Genomic DNA, 24,959 nt, shown 5'->3' on the forward strand with positions numbered 1-24,959 from the left:
AAACTGCGCCTGCTCGTAGCGTTGTTGTGGGAAAAATGGCGGCACTGTTGCTGCAGGAGTTTGAAGGTTCTGAGCTATCAAAACTACCAAAATCAATTCAAAACAAACTCGAGAAGATTCTTTCCGATCAGCAGTATGAAATCGATTCTTTGAAATCACAGCAAGAACAATTTCGGGTTGACAGCGGTAAGTTAGTATTTGTTATTTTGCTAGTTAGCGGTGCTAAAGTATTTGGCTTTGCTCACCATGCACGGATTTTGGTTAACGGACCAAAATTAAAGTAAATATTTAGACTTTTAACGTACTAATATATAAACCTGACATTGTTAATAGTTTTATATGCATATAAATTGCTTTGCTAAATGAAAATAAATAATTAAAAAGGCATTGAGTGCTTAAAACTGCAGGATATCATTAACCACATTGTCAGGCTAACTAATGCTAACGTTAGCTAAATTAACCCACTGAGCTAACGTTAACGTAAATAGGATTTGGTTTGATTTGGTTTATTCTGTCATAAGATAGTCCCACATTAAACTTATATTCAAATCAAGTTTTTTTTTGGACTAGTACTCTTAAAGTTACCAAGTAAATTAGATCGAGTAATCCACGTAAGTAGGTAACTGTGGTTTGGTCCCATGGCATAATAAGATGACACTGAATTGTAAGTAATGCTACTGTTCAAATGTAACGATTCATTTTTGTGTTTTTGTTGACCTTCTTCGCACAGAGCAACATTTCTTTGAAAAAGTGAAACAACTTGCCCAATGTCAGGAAGAATTTCTGTCCCAGACTCAAGAACATCTTAAACTCAAAGAGGAGTTTACCAAGCTTGGTAAGAGAGAACATATTGCAATATTATATACTGATTTTAGGTTGACTCAGCTTCTCTGGGTTGTAGTAACCAACTTCATAATATTGGGTCTCTCTTGTAGAGGATGATCTTAAAACTGTGCGCGAGAAGAACCAGGAATATGAGTCTGCTCAAGAGAAGCTGTCATCAGAACAGGTAAGTAAAACAAAATCAACCATACTAATGAAAGAAAATGTACGTCATATTACCGTTTTTTTGGTTCTGTGTCAGTGTGTGCTGCTATGTTTTAGGGAACTTGTTAGGGCTGCTCCACATCAGGATTTTCAGAGTCAGTGCTTTGAACTAATGCATCAACTCTGGGGGGACTCTCATGTTTTACCTAAAAATATCACTGGGATGTAAAAACATCAGATTTCCCCAAAGTCAGTGAAACTATAATTTGGTGTCTTGGTCATAGCTCTCCTACTGAAACATGGAGTGTCTCGTGCCTTGCGTTGTGCTGTCCTCTGTTTCCATCACCCATCTCCACTTTCATCAAATTTAGTTTTGTGGTTCAGTCATTTTAAGAGAAGAGTCAGTTTGTAAAGTTCACAGCATGCCACACTATTTCTCTTACATTGCTCTGTGTATTTTGAGACAACAAAATAGCCAAAAAAAACACGTACACAGTGACTCAGGGTCTTCTAAACTGATCCATCAACTCATGGATTTTAAGGCAACAGCCCCAGAATTTTTAGTAATTAAAACACACTTTGCCAACTATAGTAATGTCTTACTTGTCAGAGGGAGTGGTTTGCAAACATCACAGGTGATGTCTACATTTGAGTGTTTCTGTATATTCCAGATGTCAAAAGTTGTCTGTATCAACATACTGTAATTTTGTACTGTACAGTTTTTTTTATTGTAACAAAATTCTGCCAGCATTAACAATCATTACATAAAAGGTACATTTTGTTATCTTGTCTTTCTTGAATTGCCTGTCGGCACATGTGTAGAGAATAATACTTTGGCAACTGTTAAATAAACAAGCACATTTATAATTAAGTGACCTGACATTTATTTCACTAGCTAGTTGAACTGACTAATGATAATATTGTGGTTTCCAAAATTTCAGCTCTCTTCAGGAAATTCATTTTTGAACCATGTCTAGCAAACAATATGGTTAAATTGATGATTTTTTCTCAGACTCTGCTGTCAAAAGCCAAAGAAGAACTGGAGGGAGAAAAGCGAGATCTTGTTCGAACACTGGAAAGGAGATCCTTGGAAGTTGAGCATTTAAACGGTACTGACAGTTGGACTTGTATCGATACAATTGCGTAAGTTTATTTGTATATACCATCACTTTGACATAGCACTTACATTATTTCTGTCGCCCCACCAGATGACTTGAGGCAACTCAATGACAAGTTGGTGGAAGTCAACACCTCTAAGATGGCCCTGCAGATGAAGTTAGATGAGCTTGAAGCAGCTGAAGTCAACATTAAAGTGAGCTATGTTGTTATCTTTACATTGATGGAATATCTTAACACCAGCTTTGTCTGCAGAGGAAGTACCTTTTTGGACAGTTAGTACACTCTACAATACATGTTGCCTTTATAAACAAAATACTAAATAAAGTCATGGTGGTTTGCCATTACAGTACAAGGAGAAGCGTATGGAACAAGAGAAGGAGCTTCTGCATGGCCAGACATCTTGGTTGAATGAGGAGTTGAAGGCCAAGAGTGAGGAGCTGCTGTCTCTCTCCCGACAGAAGGGCAACGACATCCTGGAGTTGAAATGCACATTGGAAAATAAAGAAGATGAGGCAAGTCTTTTTTCTTTATTTACATATAAATATTTATCTTGGTAGCAGTAACAAGTACTATGATAATGATTCCAATGGTTGTGTTTGTGACATTACATCACAATATGGAGCTGGCTATGATGCACAAGTCAGTACACTCGTAATGTCCCACCTAAACAGAGATGGTGTCTTGGGGTACCTTGCAGTTTACTCTGCCCAGTACTCGGCTTGTCTCGGCTGTCAGCATTTTCTGTGCTCTGTTAATGTTAAAGGATCCTCTTCAGTTTTACATGATTGCCATCATGTCATGGTCATCTCATAATAGTTCTTATTTTGATTTCTCATTTCCAGTTGAACCGACTCCAAGACCAAGTGGCCAGTTTGAAGACTTCAAATGACAACCTTCAGAAACAGAATGATGACATGATCAGCAAACTGAAAGACGTATGTGTTACAACCTACCTCAAGTTTTCATCCTGGCTTATTTTACACAGAAACAATAAAATTTTAATAATTGTAGGTGTAAGTGTATGACTGGGTCTTTACTCTCTCTCTTTACTCTTTCTAGGCCAAGGACCAACAAGCCACCATGGAGGAGAAGTTCAGAAATGAGTTGAATGCCAACATTAAGCTCTGCAATTTATATAAGGTATGATCATGTCTGAAAGCAAACCTGAATGGTTCAGTGAAGTGCACAGCCATAACATTTACTCCCAGTTCACAGTAATTTCAATTAAAGTTAATAGCGTGTCATTGTTTCACAGTTTAACAATACACAAACATACTCTGCCTGTTTTAGCTTTTTTCATTGGATATTTTTAATTGCAAAGATATGCTATGATAGGTGTTTGATATTTACATCTAATCAAATGTGATACAACTGAAAAAAAAACATTTTGGGAATGAAGGACAGCTGTACATTTTCTCATTCTTTTTAAACATAGTGCTCTGAAATGAGTGCAAAATTTATTTATTCAAGTTCTATATTCACAATGATTGTTGTTGTGGTGGCAGGGAGCAGCAGCAGATTCTGAGGCAAAAAGTGAAGAGCTGAGTCGGGCTGTGGAGGAGCTGCATAAACTGCTGAAAGATGCTGGAGAAGGTGAGAGGCCAACATAGAATCACTACAACTACCATGACTGTTTATTTACTTCTTCCAAGAAGAAGAAAGTATGAAGATGCTTAAATTTGTTTGTGTAGCTTTCTGGTCTAACCGCAGATTTAGTTTCCAGTGGCCTGTATTCCCCAACATTGCTTTATTTCTTCCCTCTACTACAGCCAACGGGGGCCTTGAGGAGAAGTTACAGGAGATGAATGGTGCCACAGACAAGACTGTTGCTGAACTAAAGGAGAGGATCCAGGGTCTAGAGAAAGAGCTGGACAACGCCAATGAGTTGCTGTCAAGTTCTAAACTTAGAGGTCTGTTGGTTTAATTGTAGTCCTGTTTTTGTCTTGTAACACTTTTAAAGTAAATTGGAATCAGTCAGTCAGAAATCCAGCCTCAAGTTCAAAATAATGTATCCTCAAGCCTTGTAGAGATAAATGACCAGTGATCTGACCTCTCCTTTTCTGTCCAGGTCCTATTGGTACAACATCTGTGCTGACAGAGGAACAAATGACAACAATGTCTCCAACAGCAGCTGCTGTATCCAAGATCAAACCTGGTATGAAGCTGACTGAGGTATGTGCAGCTGAACACCTAAAATGTAGGTGTTATTGTAAACTTGAAAATGGGTTGGTTGGAGAGGCTATGGTAAGAATCAAGTTTTGCCATTGATGAGGTCTCGTGGACTGCCACAAAACCACTATTATCACATAATGTATAGCAGTCTAGGCCATGTTAAGGTTAAAAATATGGTTGTTATGAATTTGATAATGCCTCATTGTTGGACAGCTACATTTACATTGCACTACTTAGGGACTGCTTCATGTATTTTCACAGTGGTTGTTATTGTCTTTCTTGTGGTAATTGCTCAAACAGTTGAACATTAAGACATAGTTGCCTTCTCTCATCTCTGTTTTTTCTTTGGGACTTTCTTATCTGACATGAGATGTCATCTGTATTTTCAGTTGTATACTGCCTACGTGGAGAGCCAGGAGCAGCTGCAGTTGGAGCGCTTGGAAAACAAGCGCGTCAACAAGTACCTCGATGACATAGTGCAGGAAGTGGAAGCAAAAGCGCCCATCCTCAAACGGCAAAGGGATGAACATGAACGCATGCAGAAGTCAGTGGCTAGTCTTTCTGCCAAGCTGGAGCAGGCTGTAAAGGTGCATAACACAATAATAATACTTTTTGTCTTGCATCAAACCTTCTGCTTTTAAAGTTGCTCATCTATTTTTGTCAATGTTTACTCCAGGAGGTGCATCGTCTGCAGAGGGAGTCTGATGAGGCCAACAAACGCTCCTCTGTCCTGGAAAGAGACAATCAGAGGTGTGAACTGCAGCTGGGAGACATGGCTCAACAGGTGTGTTCACTTTCTTCTTCTGTCTTAATCCTGATTATTTCCAGAAACCAAACATGTACATTATCAGATATCTCCAAATTCTCTGAGTCATACGTTTTCCTTCCTGCCAGGTGCGTGTGCTGCTGATCGAACTGGAGGAAGCTCGTGGAAACCATGTGGTTCACGAGGAGGACGTAAGCTCAGCCGACGTCAGCAGCACGTCAGAGGTGATCAGCCAACATTTGGTGACCTTCCGCAGTGTGGAAGAGCTTCAGAAGCAGAACCAACGTCTTCTGGTAGCCCTCAGGGAGCTCAGTGATGCCCAAGAGAAAGAGGAGTTTGAGGCCACTGGCAACAAGTATGTTTAAAAATGTTTCAACCAAATAAATAAAAGTTATCATTGTCTGAAACCTTAAGACAAACAACATATTCTTTGTAACTAAGGATATAAAATAAAATCTGTAAATGTTTCTCATTCAGTATGTTTCCTAGCATCATGTTATTCTTGATATATTAATTTGGAGATTTTGAAATGATTACAGTTATAATTCAACTGGTCCATTCCAGTCTGATCTCTCTCTCATACTTAAGTTTTTGCTGTGGTTCAGCATCTTTTTTTAAAACTATTTAAAAGCCAGGCTGGGATACTGTATGTAAACCCTAGCATTCTCGTGTGTGTATATGATTTGAAACTTTGTCAGCTGGTTAATCAAGTTGAACTGTTGCAGGCATGGTGAGCTGGAGCAGAGTTTGGTGAAAGCTCAGGTGGAGCTAGAGGCCCTGAAGGAGCAGCGCAGCCAACAGATAAAAATGACTGAGTCCATCGTAAGACAGAGGGACATGTACCGTGTGCTGCTGGCTCAGGCAACTGGAGTTAGCTTCCCTCAGCAAGGTAACACAGCCAACATATAAAGCAAGTGACATCTGATTGACTCAAGACATGACATCCTGTACATGCACATTTATCTGCGATTGATTATGGGACTAAGCAAATTTAAAGTAGTTCAGTTTCAGTGAGAAGCAGCACTCAGCCTTGTACAGTGTTTGTGATGATTTTTCCTATTTTGCTGAATTTCTGAGTGTTTTTCCTTAAGGTACACCACCCGATGAGTTCTCCTTGACGACCACCCCTCGACGCTCACCTGCAGCCACTCCCACCACAGGAACACCCACTGCTCTCGTCTCCATGGCAACAGAGTCTGCTGAAGCACTGGAGGCCAAGGCTGCTTTGCGACAGGTGAGTACCACACGCGTCAGACAAACTGTGATATCTTTACAGTTGCTGTTGAATGTTGCAACAGTCTTTATACCACATGGTGCATGTCATGTTGTTCCCAACATGTGTTGCGTGAAAACATGTTGAATTTATTTCCACGCTTGATATTGCTTGATGTTAGTTTGCTGTAAAGCACTTCCATGGCTTGAGTCGTCCACATTTCTGTTTATCACTGACTAACAGCAAATCTGTCAGTGGATTAGTATTAATGGACAAACACCCACTGCACTTCCCATGCTCCTGCCACTAGATGGCAGTGTGTCTATACTGAGAGCTCCACATTTACTTAAATTATGTGCTCCCTGCAAGATTCTTACGCTTTTTTTCCTAATGATGGAAGAGAATGAAATGGAGTGAAGCCAGCGTGAATGTAAACATGTAAATAATACCCAGTGAGTCTAAAAGAGAGAACAAAGATGTGCCAGCTGGGTGAATGGGAAAGTCGTGTGTATGGAGCTACAGTTACAGGTCTGAGTTTCAGTGAATGTGGATGACCAAGGATACACTTGAAAGCAGTCCTATACAAATTGCTCAGAGGCAGATTTAACATGTGTTTGGTTTCCCTTATGAAGATTTCTCTGACAGTGACATCCATCACTGTGTTAATAGAAAATAACAATATCTGTTTGCATCTGCAGTTGCAGGAGGTGTTCTCCACCTATAAAAAGGAGCGTGTGGAGAGTGACAAGGCACTGATGGAGCAGAGTGAGAGGCTTCAGGAGCAGCTCTCTGACCTTCGCTCCCAGAATGCCAAAATATCCACCCAGCTGGAGTTTGCCTCCAAGAGGTAAGTTTAAAAGGCATAAGAAGGGACAAAACTATGATGGCTGTGAATTGTTTTGGGGAACTAACTACTGTTCAGATGTAACTTTGAAGTATAACAACATTTGGCCATTGCCAGGAGAGCGTAGGCCCCTAAAAATGACTTCCATCTCAACAATGTCAGGTATGAGATGCTGCAGGACAACGTTGAGGGATACAGGAAAGAGATTGCCTCCCTAAGAGAGAAAGAACAGAAGATGGCTGCTGCCACACAGAAGCATGAGCAGACTGTCCACACTTTGAATGAGGATCTGAGAGCTGCCAAAGAGAAACTCACTATGGCAGAGGTTTGTATCCCTCTGCCTTTTTTTCATGGTGTTGTTTGAGCCTGAGTTTGTTTTCTTAGCATTTTATCATCATTGATGGGAATGGAAGCAGTGAATTTATGATCTAGACTTATCTCCTCCTGCCTCTCAGGGCCGTGCTGAGGGTCTGCGTAAGGAGAGAGACATGCTGAAGCTGGTGGAGTCCAGGCTGACTCAGGAGAAAGAAACAATCCAGAGCCAACAACAGAGCCAGAACCTGCTGCTGACCAACCTCCAAACTATTCAGGTAATCTAAGAGTGTCATTCTCACTACATCTTGGCCTGTTTGTTAAAGTATTACAACTCAGATTCACCTAACTCTCTGAGCTGCACAAACGTCTTGTAAAACACTCTTTTCAGACTGATGAATGCCAACTGCTGAACAACAGAAATGTTGTGCAAGAGTCAAAATAATTTCACACTGCGAGCTTCAAGTCTGCTGCCAGAAATCATCAAACAAACACAACAATTTTAGCATCATTAGTCTTATTAAAGGACCTAAAAATAGTGCATCTCTCAGTAATGCATCATCGGAGCATTGCTCAGTGACACTAATAAAGTTGGAATTGTTTAGGTTACATGAAGTTAGATGCTAAAAACATATTTTTAAAGCAAAGCTGCCCATGGCTAATAAGCGAGACAGTCAAGGGGACGACAATCACTGAGATATTTGACTAGCAAATATTACAGCCTACAGTAGATGACACACTGTCGGGTGCAACAGAGAATGATATTGGACAGCGACCTGCATCAAAATCCTGAGTTTTTCAACAACAAAATTCTAAAGGTTCTGAATGTTAATCAATGTGTTGTTGTAGGCGACTCTTGAACGTTCAGAGACTGATACACGCCAGCGTCTTAATGGCCAGTTGGAGAAGCAGGAACGGGAGATCTCCCAGCTTCAGAAGAGGCTGGAGAATGAGATGGAACAGCGCCACCTGCTCAGCAGAAACCAAGAAGTAAGCAAAGATTTAACTGGTTCCTCATAGTGATTGAAGGACTTTGGTACAACCATAAGAACTATGATACCTTCAGAGATGGTACATTTTACCTGTACTTATCTTTTTTTGTTTCATTTTTGAGCTGATTGCAGAAGAAGAACATATTAATTTCTTCATGGGATCATGGATTACATGCCATCGAAACAAGGCTCAATTTGACCTGACACAATCATACGTTAGCCTGTTCACACATCAAGGGAAATTGGATTTTTCAAACACATTCACTGTGGAGTGTTTTTCGAAAGGCTTAAATTTTCAGTGATGGAAGACGCCTCACTCTCTTGTGCCTAAAACTAATAAAAATGGGGACCAAAAGGAGTAGAAGGTTCAGTACTTTTCAGTATTTCTCAATGTCACTGATTTCTCATGCACCAGATTCAGCTGATGGAGGCAAAGAGGCAGCTGGAGACACAGGTGGCTTTACATCAGAAGACCAAAGAGCTACTGAATGCTGCTGAGTTGGAGCTCAACACCCACAGGCTGCAGCAAGGCAGCAGCGAAGCACGTCACAGCCTGAGTTCCCCCTCCACACCCAACTTCAGAGGTTGGCAAAAATCACACACATACAGGGAGAAGTACATTACACAACCACAGTACATATATAAAGCCATACATGTACAGACCTAAATGCATAGTAGATTTGCTGGTTGTTGTCAAAACTCATGACCTCAAATTTAGGCAAAGCAATTCATGGAGTAGCATCTTTGGAAGTCAAATCCTTCAGGGCTTCTTGTAAAGTCACTTACTGTATTTATTGTTCACTAAATGGACAATTACATGCTAGTTTGTGTTTTTGGGAAGGTAATAAGACACAAGTAAATTGCTCAGATTTTACAGGTTCTGTCTTTAGTCTATTTGAGTTACCCAGTTTTACGCTCGACCCACTTTTTTTTTTTTTTAATTTTTTTATTTTTTAAATATATGCTAGCATGCTATGTTCTCATTAACTCACGTTGTTCTAACATTTTATATAAGATGGGATTCAGTAGAAACCTCAATGGCATGTCTAAGTCACATTCTTTCTGTGGGTTTTAAGCACAGACTCTTAACTATGTAATGATATTTTCACAAGTCTACAATCCAACCTTGCCTCTTACGGCACAAACTAATTGCACTGTTGTCAAATTGCATCACTCTCTTCTGCTGCTGATTGTTCCTTATTTCAGGCCTGCAGAGTTCGGATCAAGACAGAGAGGACCTACAGGGCCGCCTGAGGTTGGCTGAAACCCAGGCAGAAGAGCTGGCAGAGAGCCTCAGGGCAGCCACCTCCACCATGGAGCAGTACAGAGCCATGGCTCAGAGCCTGGAAGAATCCCTGGATAAAGAGAAGCAGGTGCAAAACAAACACAAACTGCTTGTTATTGTTGCACCTCTCATAAATCAATTGACCACAACATCAAAAAAAAATTGAAGATGAAAAATTAATGTTTGTATCAGCATTGTGGGAGTCAGATAAACATGTGTTACAATTATGCACCCCGGTTATTAGTCTGACAGTTATAAATTCCCTCACACCGTCAGCATTAAGATTTTGGAAAATGCAAAGTTTTGAATTGTTGCAGAAATTGATATTTTTTTCTTTTGGTAGTGGAAATTAAAAAAGTTAAAGTGAAAAACTTATCAGTCAGTTTATCAGTGATTAATATCTAGCTTTTTAAAAATGTGGGGAATAATATTGCATGTCAATTTTGATAATGACTATTGATGAGTAAAATTTCCATATTTCCTAATACCTAATGACCAGGTAACAGAGCAGGCACGCTCATCCATTGAAGCCCATATGAAGGAGGCTGAGGAGCAGCACCGCAGGCTGGAGGAGAAACTTCTGGAGGCAGAGAAAGAGAAACAAGGTTTAGAGGAGCAGAAGAAGAGTGCCCTAGACTCACTGGAGGAGCAGGTATATTGAAGTCTCACATTAGTAACAAGTCCAAACATTTCTAGTTTATGCCATTGTCTTTTTGAGGATTGTTTTGTTGTCCAGGTTTTGTTTCCATTATAAAAATAAGTAAATAGTTGATAATTCTTTATTATTTTTTATAGATGAACAATCTAAGGAGAAGTTTAAGCACTGCCCAGGCAGATCACCAGGCGGTGCTACAGCAAGTGGCAGTGGCTGAAGCCCAGCAGCAGCAGGCTCTACAAGACAGCCAGGAGCAGGTAAGCAGCTCTTATAAATATGTGATAGAAGAATGTGATTAGAATGTGCTCTTCCTATTATTAATGTTCCAGTGAGTCCTGAGACTGGTCATTGACTAACCTCATTAAATCAGCTGATCTGGTACCGCTCACCATTTCTTTCTTGTTCTCAAATATCTTAAGAAAAATGCAGAGGATGTTGCCTCCGTGTCAATGTCTTATTAATATTTTACCGCATAATATTTGAAAGGTAATAGGCCATTTTACTTTGAAGTAAGATTTCATTACATCTTGTCGTAGTCCATTAAACACTCTACTTCCATTAAACACTTTACTTCCCTGCATACCTCTTTGAGTGAACACAAAGCAGATTGAAACATCATGTCATCTAACAGCCGTTTCTCAGACATCTGGTAAAACTACCAACCAAATGTCATGACAGATGAAACAGTCAAATTACTATATAGAACAGATCCACTTATCAAGTATTTGCAAAGAATTAGCTGATTCATATTTGCACCTTATTGATTAATAAATGTCTAGTATTTCATATTGCACGTTTATGACTTTCATTATAAATAACTGATTAAATGAGTCATTATGTGGTTTTCTTTTCCCATTTATAAGGCTAAGCTGGCAGCAGAAGCGCAGGATAAGTATGAGCGGGAGATGATGTTGCATGCAGCAGACGTGGAGGCCCTGCAGGCTGCTAAGGCTCAGGCCCTGCAGGCAGTGGAGCTCAGACACCAGCTGGAGGAGAAAATCCAGAGAGTTAGTACTGAGCTACTGGAGGCCCGGGTCTCCTGGGAGGAGCAGGAAAAGATCCTCAAGGTTGGTATAGATGATGATATATCGTATATTACATTGAGTTTATAAGTAATCTTAGACACAATAAAAATTGTAGACTAACTAATTGTAAGACTAACAAAAGTGTTTTTTCAGGGCCATTTTAATCCATCATGTTTTTAGGTGTCATGCTTGTTTTGTCAAACCCGTTTGTTTGTTTTTAATAGAAATGCTTGAAGCTTTCAGTCTTAATTTCTTTCCTCATCTTGTAGGAGGAGATGTCAAAGATGGAGGTTCGCCATGAGGAGTTGCAGAGGCAGAACGCCCTCCTGCACGAGCAGATCCAGACAATGAGCAGCAAGATGGCTGACAATTTGCAGCGGGCTGCCAGTGAAAGTACCATGAATGTCCCCCTGATTGAAGAGGGCAAATCTCAAGACCAGGTCCTCGAGATTCTCAGGTAACACGTCTCAAGTCATGCATGGAAGTAAATCTCAGTGAATTTGGAAAAAAAAACACCCTACAAACATTTAACATCTCATTTTTATAACTGGGCAAACCTGTGGTCACAGTCCGTCCATATTATTTTCTACTGCTGACTCCCTGATTTGTTCCACATCACAGATTTGTGCGTCGGGAGAAGGAGATAGCCGAATCTCGTTTTGAGGTTGCCCAAGGTGAGAGTTTGCGTTATCGTTTGAGGGTGGAGCACCTGGAACAAGAGCTGAAGGAGGTGCAGGACAGCTTGAGTGCTGCCAGGGAGAGGATGCAGGTGTGTTTTTATACTTTTTATACTCTCTGATCTTTATATTTACCAATAATGTTTACAACAACCGCTTGTCTTCAACAAAGCTGAATTACCACATTGCAGATGTATGAACATGCAGACTGTCAGTTTGCTATTCAGTTCACTTCAAGTTGATTTTATTAGGAATCTTTTTTATGAAGTTTTTATTAAACCATGTTTAAAAATTGTCTTTTTGCTCACTTTCCACTACCAATGAGGTCAAGGACATTTTACTTACAGAAATACACTAATATACAAATAATTCTAACCTGGCCACTGTGATTATTTGACTCAGGTGACAGCAAAGACCCTGGCTCAGCACGATGAGCTGATGAAGAAGACAGAAACAATGAGTATCCTGATGGAGACCAACAAGATGCTGAGAGAAGAGAAGGACAAGATGGAGCAGGAACTGCAGCAAACCCAAGCTAAGGTACCAGTTTGCTTTTATAGAGAAATGTTGTGGTTGTGTTGATTTTTATGTGCACTTCTATAGTATGCTATGCTGCCGAATCTACTTGGTGAACTTCCAGATCCACTTGGTTTCAGCTCATCCTCTGTGTGTTTCAGGTGCAAAAGCTGGAGTCAGACATCATGCCACTGCAGCAAGCTAACTCTGAGCTGAGTGAGAAGAGTGGCATGCTGCAGGCGGAGAAGAAGATACTGGAAGAGGAGATCAAGCGCTGGAAGGCTCGGACACAGGTCAGCGAAAAGACCAAACTGATAATACTGCCTATATAAGAGGGCAGGACATGCATGTCGTCATTAGAAAAGTAGATTGTTCTGCTTCACCTAAACCAAAGCTGTAAGACAATTTTATTTCTAATGTTTTATCTATTCACACCACTCACTCAGTTTTTTTTTTTCTTCTAGCATTTGGTGAGTCAACAGAAAGATTCAGATCCAGAGGAGTACAAGCGTCTGCACTCTGAGAAGGAGGCACATCTAAAACGAATCCAGCAGCTCACTGAGGAGAGTACCAGACTTAAAGCAGAGGTGGCCAGGTGGGGGATAATGAACAGCACAACTACCAAATTTTTACTGAGCAGTATATTTCTCTCTCTCTCTCTTTGTCTCCCACCTTCCCATTAATTTTCCCAATCCCTTCCATTTCTCTGTATAGGACCAATAACCTAACAACATCACTGCAAAGCCAGATTCAAAACTTGCGTGACAGTATGAATAAGATAACTGATGAGAGGAATACGCTGAAGAAGGAATTGGATACCAAGAACCAGGAAATCCAGGAGAAGGGGCGAACCATCACTCAGGTCAAGAAGATTGGACGCCGCTACAAGATGCAGTATGATGAACTCAAGGTGGAACATGACAAGGTAAGAGCTCAGTAGCTCCCCACAGACTTAGTCTTTAATCCAAAGTATGCAAAAAGTGCACAGTTCTATTGTATGTTTCAATCCATTATGAACTGCTCTTTGCTGTGCTGGCATTATTAATCTTCGTTATGCATTTCCTCCAGGTGGTAGCTGAGGCTGCAGCAGGTCCTTCCCAAGAAGAGGAGGCTCGTCAGGCTTCAGTGCAGGAACTCCAGAGCCTCAGAGATTCTCTGAGCCAGGCTGAAGCCAGGACCAAAGAGCTGGAAGCACAGCTGGAGAACATGAACAAGGTTAAACATCATTGACTCTGTTCTTCTTAGCCTCCCATCAGGGAAGCCACTGTGATCAGTGTTTAAAATACCATAGTTTGCATGGTCTAAGCCGTTGCAAAAATATTCTTGAAACGGGTATGATCTAGACCGTCTGGCCTGTAAGCATGCTTGCCTTTTTCAGTTACATGCATCTGTCTCTGGTTTTCCTGGACTGCCTCAGGTGGTCACAGAGCGTGAGACTGAGGTGCGTAATGCCCAGGAACAGTCCTCCAGGCTGCAGACAGAGCTGACCAGGTTGAGGCAGGAGTTGCAGGATAAGACTTCCCAGGAGGACACACTGAGGCAGCAGATGGCCGACAAGGAGGAGAAGACCAGAAAAGCCATTGTTTATGCCAAACAGAAGATCAGCCAGCTCATGGGTAAGAGGGTGTCTTATAACCATTAGGACTCTTTCTTCTGTCCAAATTGTAGTGTTGCTTGTTTGCTTTTATTTAGATCTAAGAGCTAACAAATGTATGTCCAGGCACTAAAGACCAGCTGAAGAAGGAAAACGAAGAGCTAAAGCAGCAGCGTGAGGAGCTGGAGGTTCGAGTGAGCGCTCTCAAGTCTCAATACGAGGGCCGCCTGAGTCGCCAGGAGAGAGAACTGAGAGACCTGCGAGGTCAACAGGAGAGACAAGAGCAAAGAGATGAGCCACCTGAGGCAGGTCCAAGCAAGGTGAGAGTCTGCTTCAAAGTTTCCACATTATTTAGTTGGTAACATCATATAAACTTTATGGCACTTTCAAATCTCACTTAATTATTCAGGTTGTGTTCTTAGAGCCAAACAATATTTTGAACATAAAGAGTTTGATAAATCTATGTGATGGTTTGGGATAACTGTTCCTCCATTGGTGATGCCTTGAATATACAACTGACAAATACAAGAGATCACATTGGAGATTTTGCAGCACTGTTGGAAGTGTGAAACTCCTGTATTACGACTCAGTATCTTGTTGGTCTCTACAATGACTCCGTCCTGATTTTCAGACCCAGGAGCAGCAAAGGAGCACAGAACAAAGACAAATCAGTCTGAAGACAACTCCAGCTGCAGAAAGGGGCAGGTATGATACACAAACTAATAATCATTAATGTGTTTACACAGCAGTGAAACATGGACATCTAGAATTGAACATAACACACTTACACTTCAATACATTTGCTTTGACTTGTTAAAAAAGTTTTTTTATTAAATGTACATTAGTAGAATCATTATTCATGTCTCGATCTTTGCCTCTGTCAGTGCCAGCACCTCTGAACCTCCAACTGCCAACATCAAGCCAACGCCTGTAGCCCCTACAGCCAGCAAGCAGCCTGTGAACCCTGGGAACAAACCCACTCCAAGAGCAAGCATCAGACCTATGATCACCCCAGCTACTGTACCCACACCAACACCCACAGCTACGGTCATGCCCACCACACAGGTGGAGACCCAAGAAGGTAAGTCTAACAACAACGCTTCAGATATGAGCCACAACAGATAAAAGACTATTGTCCCTCGAAATATGTCCCATGTAAGACATAGCCATTTAGTTATCAGTTAAACTCAGTCATTTACAAATGTTATGCTCTGATGGTACAATTTCCTGTATTTCTAACTTATGTGAATCTCTTTGTCACGACCTTTAACTCCTTCACAGCCATGCAGTCTACTGAAGGCCCACCAGTGGAGCATGTGACTGTGTACGGCAGTGCCAGCGGTTCAGTGCGCTCTGCCAGCCCCAATGTCCAGACCACTTTAGCCAGCCCCATGTTGACTGTTCAGCAGACCCAGACCCAGACACAGGCCACAGCATTTGTTCAGCCAACGCAGCAACAGAGTGTGACCCATACAGAACCAGCCAATCAGGAGCCACCACCTGTAGTCATTGAGGCAACACCTAGTACACAGGTGGAATGGCCTTCGACTTCCTCCACCTCCTCTGTGTTTGGCACTGGTGAGAAACTTATCTTTTTAAAGTTGACATCATTCATTTATATGCTGTTTTCAGGGAAAAAAAAGAGGAGAGGATATGTTCATATTAAGATACAGCAGATGTACATATGCAAATGTGATGGTGATGTTTTATGATCATTTTTTAAATTGTGTCATACAAGTTTAAACACAACTGTACCTGCTGCTACAGATTAAAAAGTAATAGACATGAATGCCACCCCACATCAGTCATACAACTAAAGATGCTCTAAATGTCTTGACACCATTTAGTCAAGGTATCGTTTAAAATAGTCATTTTACCATGATTATGAGGGAGAAGAATAACAACATTATCATTGTCATGCATTATCTCCAGTTTCAGCGACACCAGGAACCTCCTCGATGTCCAAGAGGCCCCGAGAGGAGGAGGAAAGCACCACCATGGTGACTGACACAGAGGCTACCCAGGAGGACCCCTCCAGGGCTCCTATATCCAAGAAGCTGCGCATCATCCAGAGAGTGGGTCCAGAGGTGAGGAGCGGCGTTGCACATAAATCTGTGGAAAAATAGGCATTATTATCATTTTTAATAATCTGAAAAGTGTTGGTGCAGCTCTGATTGTCATGTTTTCTCCTCAGGAGGAGATACTGGCTGAGGACAGTGCTGAGGCTGAGGGGGTGGTGCCCACAGACAGTCAAGACGGTGTGGAAGCAAGCCAGGTTAGATAGAGATGAGAAATTTCCCAGATGTTCAATATTAAATGTATTTTTATTTACATCATCACCTCAAAATCCAACAAGTCTAATTTTAATATTGTGATGTGGTGAAAGCAAACAAATAAGGCCAATGTTTTCAACCAGTAGAACACATTTAGCATTTCTCAATGTTGTCTTCACTTTTTCTGTAAACCCCTTTGTTTCCAGATGGAAAATGGATTTTCAGTCACAGTTAATGGTTTTCTCTTTTCCAGAAAGGGTTAAATATGTTAAGTTTTTCCATCTGCTTCTCACTTATTGTGCCACCTGCCATTCCAAACATAAACCATAAAGCAATCTCTTATAGCTATGGATATACCACAAAATTGTGTTTCATTGGAAACACTGGTAATTACATTGTAACAGGCAGGAGAAGTTAATGATAATTGAAATGAGAATTACTATGATAATTACCTGTTGTTACTACATGTCAGATTTTTGTTTATGTACTGTAAGTTATTCATCCTTCAACAGTTATGAACAAAGAGTTTTAAATATGTAGAATAAATGTTGTACATGTCTGTGTCTGTTCACCCTGCAGACAGAGGAGTTTCCAGCACTGGAGGAAGGAGAAGACAGTGCAGCCTCCCAGTCCATGACAATGGACCAAGAGGTGACCCTGACTCAAAGTGACACCACCGACCAGCTGTCACAGGAAGTAATCGTCATAATAACAGACACAGAGAGTGACGAGGAACAGGAAGAGGAGGAGGAGGAGGAAGAAGAGCAGGTAGAAAGCATTTTAAAAGGCAATATGTGAAGTGGCATTAGATACCAGTCACAGAAGTTGTCTTTGAGAAATGTTTCCTGCCACTAATGAGTTGTCCACTGCTCAATGTAGGACTATGATGAGGAGGAAGAAGAGGAAGATGAAGAAGAAGAGGAGGAGGAAGAAGAGGAGGATGAGGAGGAAGACGAGGGAGGGATGGGGGAGGAAGGAGAGGAAAGTAACGAGGGGAGCGGAGACGGCAACGAGGCTTACGAAGAAGATGACACAGAGGTTCGGTTACCTATGAGACATAATGTACTCGCAGTTACAACTTTGACCTTTCATACGTCCTCGCCCACACATGCGCTCACATCCAGAAAGCCTTGTTAACCCTTCCCACGCTTTCAGTCAGAGATTTACATGCCCTTTCCAGCTCACACACTCAGTTTTTCCACACCGTCTCATTTCACTGTCTCTTGCATTTTACCCCCGTGTCGTAACTCTCAGTCTGCGTGCAAGCTGTGTGTGTGTTGACTGTAGTTGTTTACCTTTTCTCTCTAGTCGTGGCTGCACATGTTCTGTTGGGTGAGACAGTGTCTGCAAACGTACAGTTAACGGTCTTTCACTTGAACTCTGCATGTGTGAAAGTTGTTTGAAGTTGGGAATCCACAAACCACTGTTGTCCAGTTTTATTTTAATGTGTGTTTGCACATTAAATAATAAATTAACTACCTTTTGAAGGCAGTTGTTGAAGAAAAAGGCACATACCAGCTGCAAAAATAAGTTTAATACTGAGCAGAGAATATTAAATGTAGGTGTGTCGTCTGTCTGCATTATTATGACATTTAAAGGCACATCAAAGAGGTCATCCGCGCCAAACAACCAGTTTTGTAACATTTCCCTGAATCTTTGATTTCTTCTTATCCTAAACTTGAGTGAACTGTAGAACAGAGAATAGAAATCTGTTAAGATTATCGCTAAATTAGGTTGAGATAAAACTCAACTTATTGAATTCATTTTATTATAGTTCATTGTTTTTTTTAATTGTTATTTAAACTTTTTAAAACATGTAATTTGTCACCACCCTCCTACACAACCCAACTCCTGAACAGGTATGAGGGGGAATGAATGAGCATCTCCTGAATTAGCGCCCGTTGTGGCATCAGGAGATATGCCACAGAAAAACGATTATAAAAATCTGACAGTGCTATGATAAAGGTTTGGTTAGGTTTAGGTCAAAATAAGTACGTTATTAAGACTAGAGGACCTTGATCGTCATGGTTACAATAATTAATGTGGTTCATGTTATAGAACGATAGTGGTGATAGTAAAAAAAAAAAAAAACCACAGTGCTGAATATCAGTTTGAATTGGGGAAACAAACAGCGGTCCAGTGTTTTGTCGACCCATTCATCCACCCCGACCTTCTCCCTACACGGACATTGTCGCTCTATGACAAAATCAGCTTACTTCCTCCTTTGCTCCCATCATAATTACTTTACCAGTAGATGTCACCTGGATTTAAACATGTTGTCTTGGGGCATTTGCTGAAAAGACAGGTGCTGTACAATTAAATGTTTTTATAGTTGTAAAGCTGCTTGGGCAAGCAGCCTTTTATAGGAGTACTGTCTCTTTCAAGCAAGAAGCATCAAGAGTTTTCTAGAGTTCTAGAAATTAAGAAAACGTTTTGTTTAATTTTAGTTTTTATAGACTCAGACTAAAGTCAGACTGAATCTTAACTAATTTGTTTGTTGTTTGCAATTTATATGTTTATATGTTTTATTCTCTCTGTGACCCTTCTGCTAGGAACATCAGAGAGTCATTTTAAATACACTTGGAATAAAAACGTTTTCCTCATTAAATTGTGCACCAGTCTGTACATTTTCTCACGGTTTAAAATCCATATATATGGAAATATGAGTGTTTTGTTTTTTTACTGGAATTTTGGCCGTTCTCTGAAAAGCATCTTTGTTCCATATAGGGGGAAAATGAATCATAATCTGTATCTGGTGTTCTGCCATTATATCCTGGCATCTATACTGTGTGGGAACCATCCCGTAACCGGCTTCCTGTAATTTTACTCAACTCAGCTTCACTTTTCCTCTTTTTCTCACTTTGTTTTTATTTGACCCCATTTAACTTTTTACAATTCTACTCATGGCTTTCTGTTTCTTTTACCACACATTTGCTTTATTATTTCCTTTTGTCCTTTTGTTTCTCAGGGAGCTGATGCAACAGACCCGGGCACAGAGACAGAGGAGAGTTTGGGGGCGTCTGACTCCACCCAGAGACCAGCAGATTCCCAGACACCCAGCTGTAAGATCCAGGAAACTCTGTCAAACGCACATATGTATATCCACCTCAAACTCTCCACATGTGCTCACAAACTGTCCCGCCATCCAATTAGTTATCTGACACTTGACCCAATGACTGAGAAATATGTAATATGTTGTTGTCTGTCTGAAGCGAAGAGCAGCACATCTATTTGCCAAAATAAAGGTCATTTTCATGAAGGCTGCGTTACCTCTGAAAATGAAACGAATGATTCAAGTTATTTTTCTCGTGTTGTAGCCCTATAGAGCGAGAGATCTTACATGTAAAACCCAAATTAAGTACATTTGGCAGGTGGGAGCCCCAAGAATGTACAAAATTGGTTCCATTAGGAAACTAGCCAGACAATTAGATTTTTTTTTTTTTTTTTTTTTTTTTTTTTTTTTGAAAATTGAAATTTATTTCAGTCTAAATAATTGATGGGATAAAATACAAAAAACAACTAATTACTAATTACACTCAGCAAAACATTACAGTACAAAACACTGCAACTTAGCCAAAAGATTTGTTTTCAAAAGATGTAGGCTAAAGCTACAGCTTACGGCACCTCTTGTCTGTAGATTATACTCTACCAATCTGACCTCAAGGCAACATCAAACATTTTAGACTGACCCACTATAACAATGCCAACAAGCCATTCTGATCATGTAACAAAGGTCTATGAAAATATTTTGAAAACTTACAAAACATGGCACATAATTTGTTCCTCTTTAAAAATTCCATAAAAACACTTCATTGTGATAAATGTTTTCACATTCGTCCTGTTCTGTCACACTTAAAACCGTACCGACTGTCTCATTTATAACTGTTTTTGGACACTTTCAGTTAAGGGTAAATTTTTGACCTCATACACAGGTTGTGCTGTGTTTAAAACCTACCAAGACTCTGTATTTTTGAGGCTGTAATTTAATAAGGAGTGTTTTTGATAATGCTTTGATGATGCTCTGATCCAATGTATTTACGTCAGCTAAATGGACCTCTGTTTATTTAAACCCTTTTAATACTGTTTTAGTCGAGGGCAGCGCGATGGAGGCCTTCTCCACAGAACAACCTATCACAAGCTCTGGTACACGCATGCCCCAGTCGCCACGGAGACCAACACATCAGCTGCCCCCCCGCCTTAACATCCACCCTGCCCCAACATCAGAACTGGGACCACCTGCTCAGGTTCAGGTATGAAGGAGGATGTCAAACTTTTTTTTTTTCCCATTATATTTTTTGTGAACAATAGATTTGTTTTGTAACTATGCTTTTCAGAACCACCAATTTTCAACTTTTTTTTTGTTTTGTTTTGTTCTGTTATGGAGAAATTGATGACAAAAGATTTTTAATATCTACTTTTACAGCGTATCCCTGTTCGTCGGCAATCAGTGGGTCGAGTCCCTCAGCTCACTCCCGGAGTGCCAGTCAGCGCTGTGAGTCACTTCTACAATCTGAGAACAACAGAGAATTTACAATCATTATGTTATTTGTGTCAGTGTGAAACTGCTGCTGTGTTTCAGTGTGAGCTTGTATCCAAAACTTTTTCGCTGTCTGCTCCTCTGCAGCAGCACTTCTTCGATGATGATGACAGGATGGTTCCCAGCACTCCCACTCTGGTGGTACCACACCGCGATGGTTTTGACCAGGCCATCCAGTAAGTCTCACACAGTCAGAATACCCAGGAAACATTTCAGATGCAACTAAAACATGAAACTTGTATGTCTTTTAGATCACTTTTTAAAAATGTTCACACTGACCGCTGCATTACGGTCTTGGATGTTCACCTTTTGAATTCTACAGATTCAAATACTTGAGTGCATATTTTGATATTTTTGATATAAACAGAACTCGTGGAAAAGAAGCTGAAATTCATGTTACCACTGAATGACTGTGTTTGTTTGTTTGTTTGTCAGTTCTCCTCAAGTGGCTGGTGTGCCTCGCTTCCGGTTTGGTCCTTCAGAGGACATGCCCCAGACCAGTTCCTCCTCACACTCTGACCTGGGACAGCTCGCATCACAAGGAGGTACTCCACTGCCATGTGTTGTACTGACTTTTTTTAAATCACCAGCTATCTGCAACACAATCAGTTTTTTCACACAATGTGAAAGTTGTTCAATTCTTGTCTTCAGGTCTTGGGATGTATGAAACCCCCTTGTTCCTAGCAACTCATGAAGAAGAGTCTGGAGGACGCAGCGTTCCCACCACGCCACTGCAAGTTTCAGCGCCAGGTATTGGTCTCTGTTTGTGTCTGTCAGTCTGATATGGAGGGAGCAGTTCTGTTTTTTATCAACACACTCAGCCCAGTTTACAGTTTCTGAAAACAGTCAGTGAACCGGTTGGTAATGTTCAGATTTGGTGGTATTATCAGGTGCTGAAAACCAAATCAGTGAGTGAACCAGTATCTTATTTTTATTTCCATCACTTCCAGTAACAGTCTTCTCAGAGGTGGCTCAGTCTGACACCACTGAGCACGCCTCCCAGTCGGTTCCCATGGTGAGCACGTCCACACCAAGCCTGTCTGTGCCAGGAGCAGCCACTACAGGGGAGGAGAGAGATGATGTCTTCCTGGAGCCTGACACTGATAGGTGAGGCTCAGCCCTCTCTGCAGTTTGTTGGTCTTTTAATGTTTTTCCCCAGCCGTGACTGCAGCAGTGTTTGTGGCCATTTGAAGTCCTATCTTGATCTGATATTTGACCTAGGGTTGTCACGATACCAGAATTTCAGTAGTCGATACCAATACCTGTGATTTTCCACGATTCTCGATACTAATTCGATACCACGATTAAAAAAAACAAAACAAACAAAAAAAACAGAACCCATGTACTTTTAAATTCACTAATTTATTGAAAACTGCTTTAAACTGTCAAGTATTTAACACCACTATAAAAACAAGCAATACTGTGCTTTATGGTAATAAATAACAACAATATTCAACTATTTACATTCAAAAAAGAACAGCAGTGGCATGGAGCCTTCAAGTATATAAAACAAACAATATTCTTCTTCTTATAAATATGCAAATAAATAACAAAACAACAGTGGTGTGGAGCCTGATCTCACATAACTAAAATCTCTAATACCAGGCACTGTTTGCATGTCGGCTTGTTTGTGTCTAGAATTGCTCTTCATCCGCCTCCAATGCAAAATATTTCCACTCGCGACCCTTCGTACCTGTTTTGTCAACGAGCCGACGTGTTGTGCTTCCACTCCCACTTGCTGAAGCCATTGTTATAGTTAGCTCAGGTTTTCTTCTTCAGCGCCGCTGACTGCTCTGTGCTGCTCACACGCGTATACTGCCCCCGTCAGTTCCGCCAAGAATCGGCACGGCTCGCCTGAGGGAAAAGTTGAATATTCGGTTCTGATGGTACCAGAAAAAAGCAGGTATCGATGTATTTTTTGCGTGTTGGTATCGAATTGGTACCGGAAGTATCGGTTCTTGTGACAACCCTAATTTGACCTTCTCGTCATTCCCTGAAAATCTGTTGCTTTTTCCACTGTTCACATCAGCAGCTGAATCAGCCATGAAACTTTACTTATTGTGAGAATTAGAGTGTTTAAAAAAGGGACGTCTTGGGATTTTTGTGCACTCACAGGTTATTTTGAGACTGCATGACTACATTATTTATTTAGTTTTGTGTGTTGGTGTCTGTTCCAGGCCCAGTGGTGAAGTGTCAGTGGATCCAGTGGTGTCTCAGGGGGATGTGGAGGAGCCAAGTCAGCCCTCTGACAAGGCCAGCCTCCCCTCCACCAGCCAGGAGCCCTCCTCCAGCTCTGCAGGTACAGTGCGGCTTCATGACTGTGCAGCTTTTCAGGCAGTGAATGTCCATCATGTAACTTCTCTTACTCAGTTTCTTGTTTGTTCCTTAAGTGTTCAGTTCTAATTTCCATGTTATGTTTTTCTAGATACAAGCAGCGCTCCATCTAAACCCTCCAGACCTGGACCCAGTAGACAGCTGCAGCGCTGGCCAGAGAGCCGGGGGGGACGTATGAAGAGAGGAGGTAACATGTTTAAAAGCATACACACCTGATAGGGCAGTTATGGAGCTTATACTTATCACTGGCATTGAACTGACCAAAGTCCATAATGTCTGTGTATCTTAAGTCCATGGCTCATTTTCAGCGTAATAAAACAAAGTGGCTGCCGTAAAGCTTAAAAATGCATTTAGATTTATAAAATGCATTCAAATCTCTTCAGTATTAATGGCACCTCGCGAGCCAATTCCATGTTTCCAACAAAAGGATCACAAATGTACTATAAACATTTGCACATGATAATGATATTGTGAATTAAATCAGGGGCAGTTAAACAAAATGATGCCCTGACCTGTGTATTGTAAAAGAAATGTGATTGATCATAGTCCATCAAAATTTTAATTTGTGTGGTTGCTGCAGATCAGTTTGAAACAGCCAGCACGCTGAAAGCGATGGTGTTTCATACTGTTCATATTTTTACATCAAAATCAGTCATTAGTGGGCCGTCCCATTTATTGGCTCAGAGGTTTAAGGCACTGGCCTGAGCTACAATGGCCATTGTTCAAGTCTGGTCAAGGATCTTTGTTGCATGTCATTCCCAACTTTGTTGAACTCATTTTCTGTCACCTTTCCTGTTTCTGTCTAAATAAAATGCAGAAACAAATAATGAGAAAATCAACAGCATAAATCCAGTTTTATCACACTTGTCTGATTCTAATAAAGAGGAGTCTTCCACACTGACTTTTACAACTCTGCCATCTTTATTGTAACTCAGATACAAAGTCATCTGTGATGTTTCAGACTTAAGATAATAATATTGCTCTAAAATAACATATTTTATGCAAGTTGTTGCATGCCTGAAAAGTATTTCTAGAGCAGCTTAAACTTATCTCTGTCCTTTATTAACTAACTCCGAATGAATTGCAGTGTTTTTGTTTTTAGCAGCTGTACACTGTATATGTGCACAAATAACTTATGCTGATCAACAGTCACACAAATCCTGGCAAAGTATTGATTTCATTTTTATTACAAGTCATAGCATTCAATACATTTTGGTTTATGATTGTTTCACAGAGTAACAGAAGGGACACTGTCAATCTTTGAGTGTGTTTGTTACAGTACATATTTTATACAGCCAATCTACAGAATCCTTAAATCACTATAGCAAGCTTTGTTTAAAAAAGATTTTATATATCAACAGGTCAAGCATTTCCTTCTCGGGGTGTACGCGGAAGATTTGCTAGATGAAGCACTAAACAGAAAACTTGACAACCGTGACTGGACAACTTGTCATTCCACAACATTACATATTTTCCCATTTTCTGATGTTTTACTCAGTCTTGATAGTCATTAATTGTTCTGAAGCCTGTTGTATTTTGCTTGGCTTTTGTTTTTAATGTACTTGTAAAGTACCTTTTGTAATCATGGTCCATGCTGAAGCTGTGTGTTTTATGAAGAGTGAAATAAAGTTTAAAACTATAAGAAAAATGGTCTGAAA

The 24,959-nt window shown here is 40.6% G+C and overlaps 1 protein-coding gene across 2 annotated transcripts; it reads left to right on the plus strand.

Annotated features, from left to right (window-relative positions):
• Positions 1-24,949, plus strand: tprb (translocated promoter region b, nuclear basket protein). 2 transcript variants are annotated; one of them, XM_071486224.1, is made up of 51 exons: positions 1-186; positions 731-835; positions 936-1,009; positions 2,000-2,096; positions 2,196-2,299; positions 2,454-2,618; positions 2,949-3,041; positions 3,166-3,246; positions 3,612-3,699; positions 3,876-4,016; positions 4,175-4,278; positions 4,668-4,865; positions 4,955-5,062; positions 5,173-5,399; positions 5,770-5,933; positions 6,136-6,278; positions 6,956-7,104; positions 7,264-7,426; positions 7,557-7,691; positions 8,263-8,403; positions 8,821-8,989; positions 9,612-9,778; positions 10,190-10,342; positions 10,486-10,602; positions 11,209-11,412; positions 11,640-11,827; positions 11,992-12,139; positions 12,450-12,587; positions 12,725-12,856; positions 13,028-13,158; positions 13,278-13,488; positions 13,632-13,778; positions 13,981-14,179; positions 14,284-14,477; positions 14,789-14,862; positions 15,042-15,238; positions 15,439-15,735; positions 16,090-16,244; positions 16,352-16,432; positions 17,010-17,198; positions 17,310-17,468; positions 19,399-19,492; positions 20,520-20,680; positions 20,854-20,922; positions 21,055-21,143; positions 21,403-21,512; positions 21,619-21,717; positions 21,918-22,074; positions 23,145-23,266; positions 23,393-23,488; positions 24,663-24,949. In XM_071486224.1, the coding sequence occupies exons 1-51, from the start codon at positions 36-38 to the stop codon at positions 24,707-24,709; spliced, it is 7,125 nt and encodes a 2,374-aa protein (XP_071342325.1). In that variant the 5' UTR covers positions 1-35; the 3' UTR covers positions 24,710-24,949. The 2 variants fall into 2 exon arrangements, with proteins under 2 accessions (XP_071342325.1, XP_071342326.1); XM_071486225.1 differs by having other exon boundaries at positions 21,058-21,143.
• The last annotated feature ends 10 nt before the right edge of the window (positions 24,950-24,959 follow it).

This window comes from Trachinotus anak, unplaced genomic scaffold, assembly GCF_046630095.1.
Source record: "Trachinotus anak isolate AG129_WGS33_773 ecotype Australia unplaced genomic scaffold, CSIRO_AGI_Tana_v1 ptg000010l, whole genome shotgun sequence".
NCBI classification, from domain to species: Eukaryota; Metazoa; Chordata; class Actinopteri; order Carangiformes; family Carangidae; genus Trachinotus; species Trachinotus anak.